This window comes from Cloeon dipterum, chromosome 1 (genome assembly GCF_949628265.1).
Source record: "Cloeon dipterum chromosome 1, ieCloDipt1.1, whole genome shotgun sequence".
NCBI lineage: Eukaryota > Metazoa > Arthropoda > Insecta > Ephemeroptera > Baetidae > Cloeon > Cloeon dipterum.
The window spans coordinates 14,677,969-14,699,877 of NC_088786.1; the positions used below are offsets into that span (position 1 = coordinate 14,677,969).

Genomic DNA, 21,909 nt, shown 5'->3' on the forward strand with positions numbered 1-21,909 from the left:
CACTGGTCAGTGTGTTCAACTTGGTTTCCGAGTGGGCAAATTTCGTACCTCTGGACCGCAGCCATGTGGATGTCGGGTGAGGAAAGCCACTCGCTTGGCAGTGGAGAACAACCGAGTGTTGGTAAAGGACGGACGTATCCTTCGGCTCCAACTCCCACATCGGAGCAACTGAAGCAAAACACGACAGTAACTCGCTAATTAACAACGAATTGTACAAGGAAAAACCGCATCACAGCTCGTAAACCGCGTGCTCTCTCTGTTTGATTAGGTGACAAACTTTTGACAACGTGTACATACACTACAACAGTTTTGGTTTGTATTTTCGAACGTATTAGTGTAAAAAAGGGTTGAAATTTTTTCAGAGAGTTGATATTAAAATTTTAAACAAATAAACTGCTTTTCAATTTTAGAACGTGATTAAAAGTTGGTTATTAGAACAAAATATGACTCAATAAATAGACGTATTTAAAAACTCACCTCTGACTACAAGTCTGGCGGTGAAATTAGCAGTGGCCGCTGCATTGCTGGCGATGCAGGTGTATTGACCAGAGTGTCTTGCAGCCAGGTTCATAAACAAAAGGTTGCTTACAAACTGGTGTTGTTGCTCGGCGACGTCAGGTTCCGGCGCGAGTGGCGTGCCATCTTTCCGCCACGAAATCGAAATGGGGAAGTCACCTGAGATGATGCTACATGACACCTGGGCACGCATGCCCTCGCGAAGGGTGGCCGGGAATTGGAACGGCGCGATTTCAGGTGGTTCTGAGTCACATAAAAATAGGCCCTTCTGATCAAAAATAATTTCTTACCGTGGAAGAATCAGATAAAATTGCTATTTTCTGAGGGTGGATTTTTATATTTAATAGTTTGACTTAAGATAAAAACTATATGTGTCTTAACTTGTGTTTACACTAAAGATATTTTCTAAGCATGATATTTTTTTAATTGAAGTATGGGAAAAGCGGAATAATATAAATCATATAAATATCGAATATTGAGTGTAAAAATCTGCAAAAACTCACTCATTATATCTAGCCCAAGGCTAGATTGTGCAGACTGTCCTTGTGTATTTGAGACTACGCAAGAGTATTGTCCACTGTCCACACTGCCTTCGACGTTTTTGATGAGCAAAGTTCCATTAGGAAAGACCCGCTGGCGAGGATTGGCTGGCAAGGACAGGTCACCCTGACGCCAGGTGACGCTCGAAATCGGAAATCCTGCCACGGGGCAGCGGAGGAAGACGTCCGTTCCCGCGACCACGGTCAAATTTCGCGGCGGTCGAGCTGATGGAGGACCTGAAATAAAAGTTATCAACTTGAGAATATTTTACTATCGTTTTTTTACCATAAAAAAAATCATTTGCTAAAACACAAGATCCGATTCTGTTTGACTTGAAATTCCATTAATAAATTCAAATCTCCTACCATAAACATTGAGTGGAGCAGAGTGCGAGGTAGACCCTGCTGAGTTGGAAGCTACGCACGAATAGAGCCCTCCGTGGTGCACCCTGGCGGAGGTGATGTTTAGGTGGCTGACGACGTCGCCGCCCGAGGCCAAGAAGGAATTGAGCACAAGGCCGTTGCTGCCACCCAGTTCGGCCCCATCCAGTAGCCAGGTGATGTGCGGGTGCGGCGACCCTGACGCTGCACATCTCAGGGACACACTAGGCCCTGGCTGGATTGTTTGAGCGATAAACGTGCCGAGCAGCTCAGGTGCGACAGCTGATAACATTATTTAGGGAATCCTTATTGATATCTTTTTAAAAACCTCTTGTAACTCTCGAAAAATGAATCATTATAAAGCAGTTTCAGTATTTTTAAACATTGATGGATTTAAAATAGATGTTAAGAAATTCTCTAAACTGCAAACAGTCATACCTCCTAGCGTTAGCTCTGAGCTACCCTGAGCGTTGTCCTCGGTGCCGCGGACAAGGCACTGGTACATGCCCCTGTCGGATCGAGCCACCCCGTGGATGGTAAGCACCTTGCCACTTTCTGTGTAGGCATGACGGCCACCCATGTTAAGAGGTCGGCCATCTTTGAACCAGGCCACCTCCAGAGGCCCAGCCGCATCTCCACCGATTGTGCAGTTCATCATGGCCAACGATCCCGCATCCACAGTTTGCTGCTGCGGCCGAATGTAGGCCGACAATGGTGCCGTCACAGTCAGCGTCATCTGATAGAAAATATTGCAATGACACTAAAAACATTTTTTTTTTATTAATCCGAGGTTTCGTTTTTATTTATTTATTTTTATTTAAAAAAAGCTTTCAGTTGATCATATACAGTTACAATAATGAAAATTAGCTTTTTTATAATATTTCTAGTCGAGTAAAACAGCATAAAACTAGACGGCATATAGATTCTTGTGACAAGAATCAAGTCCGGTCGCACTCTAGTCCAATAAAGTGGTTAAATTTATCGCCATTCTTCTTTCTGTTCGTGATAGCGCGGCGAAATGAATGAATCGAGTGAGCAAGCAAGCAAGCCGGAAATCAATCTGGCTAAAAGTTGGAGGCCGGGGATAATCAAATGTGTGTGCGGGACAGTTTGGCTGCAAATTATCGGTCGGAACTTACGTCTCGCCTGTCCTCCCCGAGCGGATTGTTGGCGACACAAATGTAGCGGCCGGAGTCGCTTGTTTGGGGTCTCAGCAGCTGCAGCACGTTTCCCATGGGTCTAATGAAAGGCGACACCAGGCTGATTTCCTGCTGCATCAGGCCCGTCTCCCGGTACCAGCTTTTGCATCGAAATAACACCACCAGACACACGTGTTTTAGATACACAAGCAGAAGTTACTCAGAGCACATTTGTATGCACGTGGGAAGGAAGGAAGGAAACGGTCGAAATTCATTGATCGCAGCCGGTATTTGCATCGCCATTACGAGTCTATTTTATCCGTTTAAATGATTGGTGGTAGGAAATTCACGTGAAATAAAATTTGTATAGAATGCACAACACGTACTGCTATACTGTGATGGTAAAGTATGGATAGAGAATATTTCGGCTTTGTTAAATATGTTTGTTTTCATTTTTTTTTTTTAAATAAAATATTGATATTTGCAAAGCACAATTAAAACGAAAAAAGTATGGGCGTGTACTTTCAATAAAAAGGGTTGATAAATAAAAAAATATATAAAATAAAACTGCCGATCAACATAGACAAAAAGAAGTGGCAAGATAAAAATTCAGACTTTTCTCTAGTCATTTTAACTCACGGATAGAATGAAAACATACTTTTTATTTGTACCCTTCTATTTGAAATTTCAATCTAATTTTTAAAATGAACTTCAACCGAGGAAAATGTGTATGAACTCACCGAAAGGACGGGGGCGGGAATCCACGGGCTGAACATATCAGATCGACCGGTGTGTTGACAGGCACGTTAATGCTGGAGGCTGACTGCTCCGTCCGCGGCGCCTGGTTCCCATCAGGTTCTGGAAATCGCGATATCAATCAAGCTCTATCACACTTTGCCCGTCAATCATAAAGTATCAAATTTGTGGAGATATCAAATTATCGCCGTAGTTTTGGATCCAGAATGAAGCAAATAATTTATACTATAATGACACCACGTGCGTGTTGGATATTTTGTTACTGGAATAGCGAAAATCATTTAGTTGATTGGCTTTATGGCCAACTAGTTTGATTAAATTGACTATTATTCCGTAAAAAAATGATGAGCAAAGTTTTTAGGACTTCTCGCCTACAAGAACTGTTTATTATTTTTACTAAGGAAAATGAATGAATTGATGGTAAACAAAATGAAAAAGCTTTTTGATGAGTTGTTTTGTCATCTCTTATTTGTATACCATGAGTTTCAATAATTTTATCCCTTCTAGAAATATGTTTCCGTGCTTTCATTAGGAAAACATCCGCAAGGAAATTGAGTGGAATATCGACCTGTGACGATGAGCTGGCCGGGCATGCTGACTCGCCGCTCGCCCGAGAGTTTGTGCATGGCTTGGCACATGAATCGGGTGTATCCGTCCTCGGTTTGCACGTCCCTGATCTGCAGGGCACCGCCGGCGGTGATCGTGAACCTGCGAAACACACACGAGAAGAAAGAAATATTACGCACGCTCGGCGATTTAGTTTCTTCTTTCGGGAGAGCGGAAGGCGAAACCGACTTCCTCTGCTGCCGCAAGAAGATGGATGGAAATCTGACCTTCCTCCAGGGTGAATGGAAGTTCGCCCTAGCACCGGATCTTCTTTCATCCACGAGCTGACAACGACAAGGCCTTTCATGAAGTTTGGCACGGAGCATTTCAGCACCGCCGAGTTGCCGCGCACCACGAACACGTTCTGCACTTGCAGCTGATACGTCTGAGAAACGTCTGCAGCAAAAGTCGACGAGTAAATAAATGGATGAATAAATGGTGGATGAGGCAGACAGGTTCAGCAGGGGGAAAATTTTATCAAATGTCTCGTCGATAGTGATAATGGAGATGTCTGTATACCTAAAACTATAATAAAAACTCAATGACCGACCATTCAGAATACATAACAAATTAAACCATATCTGCCTCGTGTTTCGTGATTTTAGTCTAACATTGAATTGTAAAATAATTAATTGGGTAGTTGAAATTTTGTTTTGGTGGTTAGCTATAAATGTTTATAAATAATAGTTAGTTTCATGTAAAACTAAAAAAAGTTGTTATGAAGAAGTGTCTGAAACAATGATTTTATACTCATCTATTACTAAGCTTTTGGTATTGTATGGCAAAGTAAGTTTTGTCGTGTGTTTCAGTTTTGTGTGGCAAGAGAATTCAGAGCCCGTGCGTTTCGCCGAAGAGGCGACATGATTAAGAGCGACCGCACTTAGGTGATAAATCACCTGTCGCCTAATGCCTTCATTAGTCTCCTGCGCGCCGACGGCGGCATTGAGAAATTTTGGAATTCCACAGATGGAAATAAATATGTGAGGAAAAAGTGCGGTAGAGACGGCAAATGCGCTGTGGTAGCTTGATTTATAGCTTTTATGAAAATTTATGCGCTGTCCCAAAGAAACTATTCGAAGCTTGCAAAATTTGGGGTTTTAGAGGCTATGAAATGGATAGAATTTGAAATGAAGCTGAAGCAGTTCATTAAACAGCGAAAATAAAGTAATGCATGACAAATGTGAGAATATAAAAACAAAAACTAAAATTTCTGACCTTTAGTTTTGGATGCTAAATTATTGGTTAAGATTAACAAAATATGAAGAATATTTTCCCTCAATCGTTTTCATTTAATTTTTTTACAATGATTTGTTTGCTTTCACTTTAACCGGTTAATATCCTCTGAGCGCAACGCAAAACGTTTAGCTTTCAAATCCATACAAACTCGGGTGGCCACGATTATGATTTAAGTGCGGGTAGAGAAGCGATCAATTTACGTATTTTGGTGAGAGAGGCAAACAAACCCAGACGACCTCTGCGACTGGGCATAAAACGAGAAAACGAGCGTCGTCTGGAGTTTAGTATACACAGTGCTGAACATTCGTAAACAGATAAAAGAGGACAAAAACAAAGCTAAATAACGCACACAGAGTTCATATGCGGCGTGGAGCGGCTTTGTTTTCACAGCCAGCAGCATCGGAAATCAGAGTGTTGTAAGGGATGTGTAGCCGTGTGCTGCATGAGAATGGGGGCGAGATATGCACAACAAAAGACAAAAGTATTGACGACGCCCGTCAGCCGCGGGCACAAACAAAGCCAGTAAAAGCTCATTAACCAAACTTTTAATTAGCCGAAGCGAAATATTGCGCCCCAGGCGCCTCATTTTCAAACCAGCCAGAGAGAATTTTTGGCAAAGCAACCCATCGATTTAATTTCTCGATTTGTTGTTTGGTGTCCAGAAACGACTATGGCGAGATTGGATGAGATCGCGTGCGTGAGCGTTGCCGGATAATTAAGCCTGGATGGTTTTTATCTTCCCTACCGGGAATTTTCCATTTGCGTGGGCGAGTTTTCAATTACACGTAGATTTTTTGCTGCGCTCAGCAAAAAGTTGGTGGACTGACCTGCGCGGACTCTGCACTCACGGCTGACGATGGAGCCCACCGAGTTTGTGGCTCTGCACCTGTAGGAAGCTGCGTGCACCTCAGGGATGTACTCCTCGGGAGGGAAGGGTTGGAAATAGAGGCTGCCGTTGCTTAGCACCTCCCTGAAATAAAACAATGACACGCTATTTTAGCAAAAGTTGTACATCAGTGGTGTCTAGTATTATTTAACATCAGAAGCCCAAAATATTTTTGCAGGTTTAGATATTTCTTCTGCAGTATCTACATTTTCAAATGAAATGTAAGACGTCATATTTTTTATTTAGCTCTAATGAAAATCTTATTTGATCATAAGTTTTAAATTTGGAAAATGATTTTTCAATTATTGTTTGCAACATGATATATGGTATATAATTAGACAGGGGATTTGCCTTAAAAATCATAGCCTAGGAAAGTTCTTTCTCAATTTCATATAAAGTGAATCAATTTTTAATTAGAACTCTGAACGATCAATGTGACGGAAATAATTAAAATTTTATTATTATTATTTTAGCGCATTCTTCTGGGACCCTTTCTCATGATGAAACCTAACTTGATTCGCTTGCAATGAAAGGATAAATAAATTGTTATTGCAGTCGATTAGTTTTAATCTCGGCTTGGCAAACGAGGCAACAGTTTTGCTCAACTCTTTGCTCTTTCAAGAGTGAAATAATTGGAAATTCTCAGATGTGAGAATATGATACTTCCACTTAAGTGCAAGACAAAATAGGACCAAGTATGTGTATTGCAGAGGGATGGACCTATGAGAGAAAATAGTTTGCCTGAGTAAGGGTTCTAACATGAGCACCAATTTCTTTTTTTTTTAATTAAAAACAAGCAGGGAGATAAATGGAATTACGGCTGCCACGAACATTCACACACAGTCGCTGCAGAGACGGGGGTAAGGCCCGGTGGCCATTAGGTGGGATGAAAGTGGATTTTTTCCTGTCTGCTGACAAATGACAAAGCGACCTCACGCGGAGACAAACACATTTTACGATTGCGCAGCCTGCAGCACAATATTTCATATTGTAGGCGCCGTTTTATCACCGCGGGCACAGTTTCGCGCACAAAAAGGGTAGAAGGAGACGTCAGCGTAATTGCGTCAAAATCTACTACAACCTCTGCGCGCGTGTGTTTGTTGATTCTGCTTTCCCGTCGGCCGATTTGTAAAGAGGCTGTTAAAAGTTTCGCCACGCGCAGCGACGGGAAAACTTTGCCTCTTCCACCTCACCGTGAAAGAGCGGCGGCAGCTCTAGTTTCACGGCCGTGAGACGATATGCCCGCCTCAGGCCAACAAGAAAAATAACTCGCAGGGAAATAATGATGTCCTTGCCAGTTCGCGGGGATTGAAAGTTATACCTTTCACAAAATCATACTCTCTGCCTGCCTGGAAATTGGCATCCTTTATAAAACTTTTACTCCGAGGTGCGCACGTCATTGCGTCCAATTTTCAGCGGCATCACGGTGCGAGCTTCGCGGATTCTTTGGTGGGGGAAAATGCGAGCAGATGTAGGCAACCCGCTCGTTATCTTGGATCTGCAGGTTGCATATCGGTTAAATATAAAAATTTCAATTGGAAACTATTGAAGGCATTTATCGATCTTGAACGATCTAGAATATGAAGGATAAAAATTCATTTCGTCATCAATATGAAAAGTACCACATGGTCATGTGCAATATTATGAAAATGAGTTTCTGAGAAGCAGCAGCCATTAAGTGGAATAAGTGATTTTGTGATATCATAGTGTAAAGAGTGACGAGTGACACGCCTACGGTGCACAATAAACATAATTATTATAATTTATCGATCTGATTGATAATTAAATCATTCCAGTGTTATAGTTTCGTTTTGAATTACTGACCATTAAACAACTATATTTATCTAACTTGAAAAATCGTGGATGGTTTCAATTTTTGCAGTTAAATCATTTTTAAAGGTAAATAAATATTGTTTTTCAGCATCAGTAATGAAATGCTGGCAGAAAATGTGAATTTTAAATTTCCAATGTTATACTATTAAAACTGAAAATGAGGTGCGTTGGAACATAAATTAAAATTTACCAGTTTTGTGTTGTGTTTCATTATGTAAATTGAATGAAATATTTTTTTAATCCGGGACAATTTCTTAGATTCAAATGAAAATGTTTTTAGTTACTTCTTTCGTTCCTGGACAGTGAATTTGACATGTGAGATTTTGAGTGGGTGGTGGCAGACTGCGATCAGTCGATCGTCAGTGCCAATTTCTCGGCTCATTTCAATATAGTGTAAATTATGATCGGTAGAATTAAATACATCCGCATGTTTTATCTTTTCTATTTAGTTGATAACTTACAAAAAATGATCAAAAACTTGAATTAAGAAGTTAATATTCGAAGCAAGAAAACTGCACTGATTTTCTTAAGTCACTCGTTTGATTCAAATATAAAGTGCTATTACTGTTCTAGCTATATGCTGCTTTAAGCTCGTGATGTCACAGCAACAGCATCCTTGTTCCTGGCTTGTTGATCTTATTTACTTATTTTAAATTCCAACAGATCACAAAGTGTTGTGTACTTTCACAAAACCTTAGTCGCACAGAGTTTGATTATCTAAAAGATACTTGAACTTTGCGTGCAATTGCTATCACAACCGGTAATTATATAAAAGAATTGTTAAATAAAATTTAGCCTTGAAAATGTATTCACTCTCCACTTTGTAGCCTTTTGTGTGAAAATATCAAAGCACGCGGAACACACATAGCCATGAAAGCACGTTCCATCATACCATTAGCTGCGGCACTAAAATGCATTTATCACTTATTCCGCACAATGACATACACTAATTGCATAATCCAATTGATCTTTGCGTGGCGCTGTCGTGCTCGCTCTGAGTCTCTCTCATAAATAATCGCGGATAATGGAGCTGCGGTGTGCTCGAGTGGTATTTACATTTCAAATTACTCTCTGGCGAAAAATATTTTAATTTCGCCGCCGCCACCGTGCACTCTCTTACACTATGCACGACTCTTCCAAAAGGAGCAGAGAAAAAACTCGATAATTAATGAAAGCTATTTGCATAATAACGCCTGCGCGCGTATGTACTGACGACGATGTGCTCACTTATGTACTCTTTCTCTCGTCAAAAGCATGTACACGCAGAGTTTTAAAAACACATCAGCGGCGCGAGAAAGAAGCACTCGGCTGCTCTTTCGCTCTCTCGCGCGCTCATCAGTACCGCATTTTCAGCGCGCACCCCATATTTCATATTTATGGACGAGATGCAAACGAGCTTAATGGAATACATTTTAATATAAATCCACTCGCGGAGAAAGCGGCTCTGCAAAAAGCACCTAGCACGCAAAAAGGGTGACAGCGTAATTTGTTGCGTCCTACTAGCTTGCGATTTTTCACGCTTAAATGACTGCATAACTCTGGATGGTGTACGGCTCACTGAATTGGCTTGTGGCTAACAGAAATTTTGCCAGCTCTTATGACAGTATTAATGATATAGAAAATAAAATATTTTTGTAGGATTTTAAACCTGTTAGTAAAATTTGTAAAGTGATATTTGTAGAAAAGTATGTAGGGAAAATTTGAAATTTAATTGTACGATTGTTGTGATTATGTGGAGTAAAACAGAGGATATTGTTGTAAGAGGGCAACGTTAACATTTTTTTATTTAGAACAAATGACATACATACAGTATTAACAATATTAATCCAAAAATTAATTTTGTAGTAAAAATATTTTCAAAAATCATTCAGTTTGCAAGGGAATTATACCAATCAATCGTAAAAGCTTAGTGTTTCCTTTCAACCAGTTGACAAAACAGAAGTGCAACACCCACCAATGAAATTTTCCCGTTATGGGTGATCAGCGAGTTATTCGCCGTCGAAAAGTTTTCTATTTTCACGCGGAGGAGAATTGGGGATGTTATTAAAGCGCCGTGGAAAGAATTGCCAATATCCTTCGATAAAGGTTTTAATTTCAATTTTGTATCAATTTTTGAGCGATTTATGCAACATTCAAATATTTGTTTCGTTGGTAAAAGCCATTACAAGTAACTACCAATCTAAATTAATTATCCTTGTTGGAAGAAAAGGACAGCAATCAAATCGAAACTGAAATTTTGATTGTTTGTTGAGCGATGCCCAATTTCTTCGCCACTAAGACAAGATCTTCTTTTCTTAGTCTTTACTATCCTCAGTCTCGGCTAAATTTGTGAAATGACTTCACCTGAGATGAGCAGTATAATCTCTTAAAAAATGTTTTACAGGCTGTAGCGTCGAACTATTCAGTTCCTGCTCGTCTCTCTAGTTCACGTTGGAAGCTATGAAACTTAACTCGGCTTGAGCAATTTCAACTCAATCCATGGTGCGACATGCTAATCCGAGCACGGCTCTAAAATTTGATCATACGCTTGAAAGCAGAAGTTGGCAGTAAAGGAGCAAGTACGCTCACGAATCGCAACTCCACGCGGAGTTAACGAGAAAAATTTCATTATTTTTGCCAGGCGGCTCGGCAAGCCAAAGAAAATTTCCTTCAAAGCCGGCTCGAGTGTCGAGCGCCGTGCTGGATTTAACGTACGTGTTTCACCGCTGCTGCTGAATATTGATGCTACGCGCGCGCGTGTGTGTTTGTTTGTGCACAGCACACAAGGTGCGAGCGGCATTTATGTATTCTGAAGCTATATGAACACGAAGCTCATTACCGGGCTGACACCACCTGTGCCATGCGCGCGCGACTGCAGTTCGCACTTAATGCACGGTTGTTGGTGCGAAAAGTGGCGCTCCGCGTCTCTTTGTTTTCCCCAGGGAGCTTAATCCGACGCAAAGTGCCGCGCCCCAACAAAATCCGGAAAAATTAGTCGCATCTTTCAACCCTTTCCCGCCTTCATATGCATAATCCAGAATATATTTCAGCACGCAGGGCAACATCCGTCTTCCTCTGTCTCCGGCTAATGTTTATTCAGCTGCTGGCGGTGAAAAGAGTAGCAGGAACTTTTCATTTTGGGATTTTCTAGAGTGAAACTTGAATTGAGGTTAAAAAGAATATTTTCAGGGAAGGGGTACACATTATATGAAAAAAGGAAAAAATATTATTTTAAACACGAGTTTCCGCGAGTTGTTCGATAAAACTACGACTACATTTCATTTATTTTGTTCGGTATGTTCAAATTCTCCTAGATGCGGTATTCACTGCTAATGTAGATAAATATGGTGAATTTTTTGGAGCATAAATTGAATAGCATATAACTGAAAACTATTTTATTTCGAGCTTGTCGAAAGTAAAAAAATATAGCATTGAAAATATCTCGTCCAGACTGAAATATTTTACGTAGTGATGCTGTACTGATTTTGATTACGTGTTCTGGCATTTATTTATTGATCATATAATTCAGCTTGAAGCCTTACAAATTACAGCAATTCGTTTGACTCAAATTGCTGGACATTTCGGAGAAAAGCAATTAAGCTTCATAAAGGCCTGCAAGGTTTCGGTGGAATTGTTCTCTTTAATTAAGAAATTAAAAAGCTCCATTAAGCCAGAGAGCAGTGCTTTTATCGCAGAAATGAAAGCGAAACCAAAGTAATTGTGCAAGACCGCGTGATTGCTTCACGGTCCGCAACCTGGCTCTCAGTCTCGATTCCAAACTCAAAACACGGCCTGTGCAATGGACACCAAAGAGCGGACGGGGTTAATTCGCCCCTGGAGTGCGTCGTCGCAGGTTGAAATTAATGAAAACACTGCACAATGGAGTCACTCGTGCGATGATAATTGCTTTAATTGCGCAAAGTTTGCCAACGAAAAGGTCCACTCTCGCACGGCACGTGCATCTGAACACAAACACTTCTGTGAGAGGCAATTTCTCCAAGCCGACTTCAATTTGGATTTTCAAACGTACGCTTGTGTTTTTAAATTTAAAGCCCAAATCGTCACAACTGTATAGAAAAACAAACACATATTTCGGTTTCCTATTTGAAATACTAAACTTGCATTGTAATTGCCTAAATTATATTTGAAATTAGTATATTTTATTAACAATTTCCTTCCAGAAAACGAAGAAGAGAGTTTAAATAACAAGCACCCAACTGGAACCCTTCTACGAGTACGTGCACCCAGTGGTGGGAACACCTGCGCTCTGGAGTTTCCAAGTAGCAAAATCGTTTGTACCAAGGCACACGAAGTAATTATATCCAATTAGCCACCGAAATTATTAATACTGAATTTTGTAAGGCTCACAATTGCGAAATTATTCGTGTGCTATACAAATTTGATTAGAATAACTTATCGAGAGAGCTGCTGCGCGAGGTAGAAAAGTTTTTGCCTCCTCAATATAGAAGCTAATTCAATTAACAACATTCTACTCTGTAGCGGTGAATGTTCTCTTCGGAAAATGCACCAGTCGAGACTTAATTATGGTCTTGCCTCTGCATGAATATTGATTTTCAGCCTGTATTTTTCTTCTTGTGATAAACTTTATGTATTTTCTCAAAGCGATTTCTGAAGAATCTCTAGAGATTAAATTGAACATTTTCGGAACTCGTTTTGTACCGAGCTTGAATTACATGGAATGACTTAAGAGCTTGATAGATGCAGAGCCAAAAGTACCTCACAAAAGTTGAGAGACATTAAAGCAAACTCCGCTCCCCGTTCCAATTGTTACAAAAAGCAATTATAACAATATTTGTCCACTTTGTGCGCATTCACAATTCATGTTTGTGACACAAATTAATAGCATTTTATTAAAAAGTTTTCATTCGCAAAATCAAGCAAATATTTGTTAAGCCAATCAAACTTTGATTCGCAGCGTTGATCAAACACCAATCGCTTCCGTCGTTTAGCGCTCGGCCAAATATAATTTGCACCGAATTCAATCAACCCAGTTTGTTTAGCTCTCCGATGAATGCAGGCCGGGTCCAAACGATTTGCTTCATTTCTATTTGGAGTAATTCAATGAGTAGGAACAGCTCAAAAAAGAAACCCTCCGCTTGATTATCCGCCGCAAGAGCTTCAGCGCAAAGCGTTCGGACGTGATCAGAGGCAGGGAAGCCATGCCGGCAAATATGTTATGTGTTCCGAGCGAGTGAGCAGCACGTACGAATAATTGCGTGATCAATATTGGCAGCCTCGGGTGACGCAATATGCGCCCAATCGTGATGCTAATTAGGCGTGCACTCGAATGAGCAGCCTTCGAAGCTGGGCCGCGCGTGTGTTTGTGCGCGAACGCATCGCACCAACTCCCAGCGGGCCTGTGCACGACGCATTAGCGGCCCAGTGCAGCCATCCGAGGCGCGCCTAATTGCGCTGAGATGCACATTTCAACATCCAGAGCATCGGTTGGTGCTCGAATTGCGCTTTCACTGCCTCTGTCCGCAGGGACAAAGCGTGTCGGTTTCCATTCCGACGGGACTAGAGTGGGAATTGCAACTGATTGTTTTCAAGCTGGATTGCGAGAGTTGATGAACTGATTTTTTCTCCAATTTATGATACTGCATTCATAAGAAGGACAATAGTAGAGGGAGACAAGCATCATTTTGCTATGGAAATTCTGCTTTATTCATGACAGAATTGTACCCTGACAGCTTTTTTACTGAGAAGCACTGATCTTCTTGAGATTTTTTTTCACTCAACCTCTAAGAATTGATTGCTGGCTTACAGCACCGCGCAAATCGTTTTTAACCTAAGATATTTTGGGTTCGTAGATTGTCCTCGATCTACCTATTGCAGTTTATTTGATATTTTCGTGGATTCCTAGTAGAGCGTCAAGTGCAGTCACCCAATATACAAGGAAACGCCTCTTTGTGTGTTGCCCTCATTGAATAAACCCTGCTGATTTTCTTGGTGTAAATAACATGGGTTCGGAAGGAAAATGCCAAACAATAGCAGCCCAGCAATCACTGTATATCACTTGATTCGACCTCTTCTCTGCCCCCTCCTGTGCAGTGATGACTAACGATGCGTATGCTGGCCATTTTTCATAACCAGCTGAATTTCATCGGGGCAGCCGATTCAACGAATGCTATAATTTTGAGTCATACTCATCCTTTAATAAATTACTTTTTAATTTTATAAATGTTCCAGCCAATCTTGTAAAATGTAAATAATTTAGTTCTTCACTTCAAACATATAGGATTCTGGAAATTCTCCCCGTCTTTTTTAGTTACAATATTTTTCAAGATAAAAAAATGTTAAGCATAAGTTTTTTTTATAAATTACAATAGACAATCCCACAGAAAGAGAAACTGAAAAAATGACTGAACAGTTTCCTGTAAATTAATACTCCAATATCAATCTTATAGTGGTGGCCAAAACCTTCTCTCGTCAGCCAGAAGTTTCTGTCCGTAATGTCGGAATCCCCCCTTCCTATGGCAAGCATTGAACACATGCGAACATGCGCGTTTGAAATTGGAGCTGTTGAAACGGGAGGGATGATTAAAAATGCCCAGCGAGATGGAGTATATGGGTCGGTGGGGATCAGCCTATGTGTGCACGTGGAAATGGAAACCGAGCCGCGAGATGGGGATTAATAAGGTCACACGGTTTGATTACTTGTGCTATGCGTCCCGCGCTGATTAAGGTGTGCATGTTCGGTCGGTCGGTGCGCATTTATGCACTGCAAACGTGATACAACATTCGGATGTAAATCCACGCAGACCCGTGTTTGCTTTGTGCGTCCGTCCAGATTTACGTATGTACCACGGACCGAATTCGGTGGCGATGGGGCAGTGCGGAGTGATGGATGCGAGGCGAGTGCCGCATCTCGTCCGCAGGGCCGTTTGCTTTAGCTTAATGGTCCTTTTAAATTGCGCCAAATTAAGCCGTGTGTGCTCGTAAACACGCGCAGATATGATTTAATTGCCTCTTTTCATTCGACTTTTTACAGCCTTTGTTTTTAATTTGCACCGCTGGAATAAAGTTCGCAGGTAGTAAAGAGAGATAGAAACAGCTGCCGTGTCTTTTTTATTTTGCACACGGGTGCCGCATTATTTTTTATTATTACTTTTTTAATGCCTCTATTCCGGCTTTGGGTATATGAAACAGGTATTGAAAAGGAAGTTTCAAACTGAAATGTCGCTTTTGACGCACGCGGTTTTCGTTCAAAATGGTTGCTTTTGAAATTGATGTATTTTGAAGCTCAAACAGGGCGAGGAAAAACTGAAAATCATGGGAATTGTTCATAAAAGCACAATTATAGGTGAAAAATTAATGTGGCTTGCAGATTTCAAAAACTCGAACTTTAGAAAAATCACCTTTTTATCGTTGCATGGAAAATGTATGTTCTGATAACTTTTTTTGTGCCATAAATATTCATTCACCAATAGTCAGCTTGTTTTTTCTGAAACTCATACCTTTTTTCAAGAATATCCATATTTGATTTCATAAAAATTCCTCCAAGGTTATCTAAAATATAGAATTCCAAAATACCCACAATGCATTCATCTTGCAAGTATAAAAATGTGTCGCATTACTCTCGCAATTTTGACTATTGAAAAATTACGAAATTAGCAGACGAGGATGAAGAAAAATAAGTTTCACTATTTCTTCATCTCAGCGCGCATTTATCTTTGTTATGAATGTCAACGATGAGCAATTTTTCTCCACAAAGAACATGGACGCGCGCGCACAAAGTCGGCAGCCCAGCTTTAATCTCTTTTAATAAAACGCGGCCGAGGGTAAATGATGGTTTTTGTTGCGAGCGGCACACACGACGCGCGCGCACACACGAGGGCAAGGGTTAATAAAAGCGTCAAACTCGTCAGCAGTTGGTTATTATCGCGGCAGCCTTGCCAGGCCGAAAGTAATAAATGAGCACGTGGGAGCCGCGCGGCTTGCAAAAGTTGCTGGTCCAGCCCCGTTTAGCTGGACAAGAGCAGATTTTATCAATTAAAAGGGAACGGGCGTGGTGCGCAAGTTGTAAAAATCAAGTGAGCGAGCGCGTGCCAGGAATGAGCGGAGCGACGAAAACACCATTGCACACACATCACGCTCCTCGGGTGGAAATATTTTTGTCGAGGGAGCAGTTCAGCATTCTAGCAGGAGTTCTAGCTTGGGATTTTTTACCATTTCATTCAGTATTTAATTTATATTAAATTGTAAAAAGTTAATTTAATAAAATGAGTGAGGCATGATTGAGTGGCAATGATTCGTCAAAAGTTGCTAAAGTTACATACCATTTTTTAATAATTATTATATTTGACTTTTTGACAAAATGCGATGATCAAAAAGGGTCCCAGTTAGTGAAGGACTAGAAAAGTCTCTCTGCCGAACCAACTCAGCCGGTGACGCAAGGCCAAAGAGAATAAAATTGCTAAACTTATTGAAAAATAATTACTTTACAGTCAAACGCGTGGTTCTAATTCACCCACACATGAATCTGTTCTTTAAATTTCCCATTAAAATCGACCTTTGATAGCGAGCGTTTTTAATTAAGGCCCAATTTTCTATCTCTTTTCAACACGAATTCCAATTTCAGCGGAAAATTGGCGGTCGTAGGTGCCGCAAGCAATGCTGGTACTAATCCAATTCCAGCCCAGCATAATTTGACCGGGTAATTGGTGTTTGCTCGCCGGTTCCAAGATTGAGCTGTCTAGCCGCGTTCGTTCCACTCTCCCTCGTCTGATTTGCATTGCAAATTTGGAATCGAGCAGCAAGCCGAGTGCGGGCCTACCTGTAGCGGATAACGGTGGGCAGCTCGCGGTTGGACGCGTCCAGCCAGGTCACCGACGGTGGCGGGTTGCCCAGGGCAGAGCAGCCCAGGATCGTGCCCGTCGAGTTGGAGAAGTCGACCGCGGACGGCGGCTCCTGGATGAACACAGGCCCTTGCAAATTGAGTGCCAGCAAACCTGAAATCAGAGAAAAAAGTGGTCAGTAATAGTTTTTTAATTGATCGAATTAAACTGTAAACAACACCTAACAATTATTTGGTTTCTGTATAATTTAATAAGTATGTTTACTGTACACGCCGTAGGCGTGCTACTCTATTCACTTAATACATCACAATATCACTTATTCCACTATATGGCCGCTGCTTCTCGGTAACTCATTTGCATAATATTACACTATTTGAGCATGTGGTACTTTTCACATTGATCTCCACAAAACTTATACAAGTGCATTCATCACATGGTTCATAATGGAATGAAACAGTTGAACAGCATAAAAAATAGTGGTAACTGTGACAAGCAAATCTAGTAAAAATGAGTCTATAATTAAAATTTTTAATGCATATAATTTTTGAACAGGTGATTCAAAAATTTAATAAATTCGAGCTTGAAACACTTTCAAAGCTATGGAATAGTGAAAAAGCTGGAGGAAGGAATTTAATTTATATCATGCAGTTGGCTATCTTCATTTAGCGCAATGCATGTGCGTGGGTGGAGTGTGGGCCGGATACCTATATTTAACTCGCAGGCAATTCCATTCCAATCAGAGTGGTAAGGAATGCGAGTAGCTTGCTGATCTGCACCTTTCTAGTGTGCATGAATCAATTTCAAGGGACAAATTTCTAGCGTTTCAATCAAACATCACGGTATGGGGAAGCGGCGGCGGTCCTTCACAGCTCATTCCTTACGACTTATGCTGTCTTATTTTAGTCTTTCACGATGTTACTGGGTGCCTGCGAATAGTTTCCAACTAATTGCTCACCTGTCTTACTCAGAGGGCAAAAATTTATACGAGAGCAAAATATTTTCTTTGATGGATATTTCTTTTTTATTTAAAATTTTCTTAATGGTGAACTGTCGAAAAAGGATAATCAAGTGATGAAAATTTAATTTAGATAACATTAATTATACTGATTTATTCTCAGCAGTTTGTATATATACATTAATTTTTTTACTATATATATACCTCGTCTTTTGTTAATTGAAAAAATGAAACATATTCATAAAAATCTGTCAAAATTAAACCAGAAAGTTTTCAAAACATAAATATTTACTGCGACATTAAGCATTTTATTTAAATAAAAAGTATCAGAATTCCTCATCACCAAATACTCTAAATGAAATATGATCAATCGTTACCCCCGCGCTATTTGAATTCTCTTTTCATATTCATGCGGCTATCTGACAATTGATACGTGCTGGTGCAGGTTGAAAGGATTCTACATGCAGGAAAATCAGACGAGACTATTTTTTCATTCGCGCTGGATGCCGACGACTTATGGCTTCATTTGATTACATTCGAGATCTTTTCAATGCACGTGTCTCTCTCATTTTCTCATATTTCCACATTCGAATGAAATCATTATCATTTGTGAGAGACCGCAATAGAGAGACCCTTGCCTCGTTTTTGAGTTGCCGTCAGAGCCGCTTTCAAAGGGAATTAGTCGTCCTTTGAATGAGCCATCGGGTGGGAAGGACGTCCTCCCTCCCTTCCTCCTATTCGGGGTGCCGGGATTGAGTATCTTTTGAACTGCGGGGCCAATATCCTGTGCCTCGCTCTCAGCGCCATATTCCTCCGCATCTGATCATCATTTTCGCCCAAGAAGCCCCGAACCAAAGAGACCGGCCACTCTGGGGACGTGATCAATTGCATAGTGTGCGTTTCAATATTTACTGCCGAATTTTCCCTCTCATCCCTCCAGAGACCTTCCTTTGTGAGTGGTCCAATTTACAGTCCACTGGGTGATTTTATTTCTGTATTAATTAATAAAAATTCGATTGATCCCATCCCCATGTGCACCTCTACTTCCATGTGTAAATCGTCGAGCCATAATTTGATACCGTCTTTGGTTTCAAATTCTTATAACTCAAGGAATTCTTTTTTAACTTAATTTGGAAGAAAAATTACGGAACTTGAATCTGCTGATAATCAGCATGCATTGAGAGTGATAATACAGAGCCAAAATTGAATTCGAGTTGATTTTAAATTAAAGGATGGTTTTCAGACTTAAATTTTTGTTAAAATGTTGATAGAGTTCATATTTTGAAATATTAATAATAATTCATTAACTATTTCTTTGTTTTTATAAAGCACTTTTACCGGTACTTTGTGAAATAGATAGCCAATATTCAACAGTGTTTTCAAACCAAGCATTTATAATAGCTTGAAACAAGATGGATTAACATCAACGCTGACGCTGAGGTGTAGAGACCAGGGACCTTCCACAGACTGTTGCGTATGCATATGGAGGGAATAATTGGGAACGCAACCACTTTTTCACGTCCCTCGAAACGAATCTACGAGAGGTGGCTGGTGCACCTCTCAAGCGTCGACTCGCAGCTTTCGAGATCTCCAGCCAGCCTCATTCTCTTGCTCCCTGTAGAGTGTGTCGACCATTGTTGCGCAGGTTGGAGGTTTCTTTCAAGGAAAGAATGCCTGCCGCACGGTCTCTCTCTCTCTCTCTCTCTCTCTCTCTCTCTCTCTCGTTGAGGAACTATTGTGTGTTTGTGTCTCTCTCGCTATGCGACTCACAAGTACCACGACTCGTGCTTTTGTACATACATTGCTCGTGCACCCTGGTAATGCGCTCATTGAGGCGTGTGTGATCGTTATTTTTACCCACTGGCTCTATTTTAATATGTCGTGGAAACTAAAATAATCGACATAGTTCAAACCGGGTCGGTGTGGTAGAAAAATGTACGATTCCGCGAAGTCGTTGGGCTTTTGTTGAGAGAAGAGATGTTTGCAGCGCGATTTGCGGCGCTTGCACTTGATGACGATGCAATTTGCAAAAATAGGTCGCGGCAAGGAGTGATTGCTCCACTTATCGATTTTTTTCACAACTTTGGTGTCGAAACAAAATGTTTAGCAAATGTCAGTGGAAAAATTGCGCAACTTTCAATAACCAAACGCGAATTTCCTTGTTGCAAGAAAAGGTCAACAATAAATTCGACAGTTTGTTGTACGACGCGCAATTTTACCGACACCTGGAAGATATTATCCTACACATTTGGTCTTTGGACCTTGACTTAAGTGCCTCATGAATAGGTGGGTTGATATTTGTGAAGAAGTGTATGGAATTTGTGTGTCGGAATTTTTTGTACTTTTTAAGATGTGACAGTAGATATATCAATATATTGTATTGATTTTATTTGTTTTTTACTCGTGATTAGGACGTACTGGATGACCTCGAAACTATAGACGAGAGATTAAAAACGACAATTTTTACAACGAGGATGAAGCCGGGTTTAATTTATTGCCATTATGATATTATCCTACTTTTACAATGTTTAAATGAAAATAACTTAAAGAAAATGCAGCATCATAATATTGTTGGAAACACATATAAGGAGTGTTATTTATTTAATCAAAGTTTAAAATCAGAAAAAAATTCGTATGAGACTCTGAAAATAAACTTCAATTATGCTCCCATGAAAGGGGATTGAATACAAGCACCAAAAAATTTATAGAAGATAATTTAATATCTTTGATTATGTATTTAGATTACTACCCACCTTAATATTAGCAAAATGACTAGGAGACTTGTTGGACGGCACTTTGCTGAAAGTTGATATATTTTCAAAAATTTTTAAAACATAACTAATTATCAAGCCATTGGCTCGCATTGTGTATCACATGCTTTGCGTGTACATTGCTTAAGTGAGAATCTGAGCGGGACGAATGTTTTGTCTAGCGTTTCAATAAAAAGACCCCGTAGCGGGGGCAGTAACACGAGAGCTGGTCCTTTTCAGGACTGGGTTTCCTGTGAGACCATGTAATTCGTTCGCGATGTTATTAAAGACACGGGGTTTTCGCGAGTTGTTCGCTCTCAAGTGGTTGCACATCTCGCACAATATCTCGAAAGAGGTTAACAGATAAAAAAAACTTCGTTTTAAAAACAATGAATCCCCCATGACCTGTTGCTTGAATAATTGACAAATTACAGCTGTAAATCGTGCTTAAGTTTGAACTAACAGCCTCTCAAAAAGAGAGCTCAGCCCTCTCGTGTGCGGTCTGGGTGGTAAATCCAAATCTAGAGCGGAGGCAGAAATGTGTTGGTGTTGGCGTGCATGTATGTAAATTTCACACCGGCGGACGTGAGGGCGAGCCGTGAGCACGTAAGGATAATGTATAGAGGCGCGTGTCCAGCGGCCATCGGAACAAATGGAAAAGAAGCTGCAGGTGTCCGGTCAAATTGAGAAATATAGGGCCCGCGTGTGCTCCCGAAGCACGTCGCGAGGGGTCGCCACACCTGTGCCGAAAGAGACTTGGACAATGGATTACTTGAAATTTATAGGCAGAGAGCTGGTTCCTCAACGAAAAATATTGAATTATTTAAAAAGGTGCTCTGTCCTATTAAAATCACATTTTTACAAGAGCTAACCAATATAGAGACTATGCTTAATTCTTTATTATACGGCCCATATTTCTGGTTGGTAAACTACAGTTCTAAAATCTTAGCTTAGTTGATACGAAAATGGCAAGAAATGTAGATATAAAGCACGAATACCATTTTTATCGGTGTTTTAAACTGTCGGAAAAGCTGTCCAATCTGCTTCGTCCAAATTAACTATGTAGAAAAGACTCAATTAGAAGAAATTTTGATCTTTATTTGAACACACCCCGTTGAGCAACTCTATGGGCCCAATCAAACCGGCAAAAACTATTATTTCCATCAATAATTTTATTTTGACCGAACGCCGTCCATTTTTTAAGCAACTCTATATAATAATTTTGGACTAAGATGTATGACCCCGCTGCCTTTGTGACGACTGTTGAAAAGGCAGCGGAGGCAATCATTGCGATGGAAAAATTTCCTCCTCGCCTGACTTAAAAGCACTGTCTTAAAGGCCCTTTATCTTCATCTGCTGTGGCGAACGCCAAAACACGTACTTTTCTTGCGGCGCCGCACTCGCGTGTGCGGCTCTTTTCGCGATCGAATTACGTCCGCTGCCAGAATAGCAAAAGCAAAGCTGCCCTCCTTGCCTCAAACAATAATTTTATCAGTGCATACGAACCACTGACA

At 40.6% G+C, this 21,909-nt stretch overlaps 1 protein-coding gene across 10 annotated transcripts in view; it reads right to left on the reverse strand.

The window, feature by feature from the left end:
* LOC135939542 (cell adhesion molecule Dscam1-like) overlaps positions 1-21,909 on the reverse strand; it is a 98,221-nt gene that overhangs the window by 12,675 nt on the left and 63,637 nt on the right. For 9 of the 10 annotated variants that reach the window (XM_065484017.1, XM_065484034.1, XM_065484018.1 and 6 more), the window contains exons 3-13: positions 16,669-16,843; positions 6,001-6,143; positions 4,165-4,333; positions 3,900-4,039; positions 3,316-3,433; positions 2,576-2,735; positions 1,875-2,172; positions 1,422-1,718; positions 1,020-1,292; positions 478-759; positions 49-168 (exon numbers count right to left, since the gene is read on the reverse strand). In XM_065484017.1, coding sequence (XP_065340089.1) covers positions 49-168; positions 478-759; positions 1,020-1,292; positions 1,422-1,718; positions 1,875-2,172; positions 2,576-2,735; positions 3,316-3,433; positions 3,900-4,039; positions 4,165-4,333; positions 6,001-6,143; positions 16,669-16,843 — 2,175 coding nt within the window. Of the gene's footprint in view, positions 1-48; positions 169-477; positions 760-1,019; positions 1,293-1,421; positions 1,719-1,874; positions 2,173-2,575; positions 2,736-3,315; positions 3,434-3,899; positions 4,040-4,164; positions 4,334-6,000; positions 6,144-6,890; positions 7,233-16,668; positions 16,844-21,909 lie in introns of those variants that run through there. The other variant, XM_065484042.1, reaches the window with a different exon arrangement.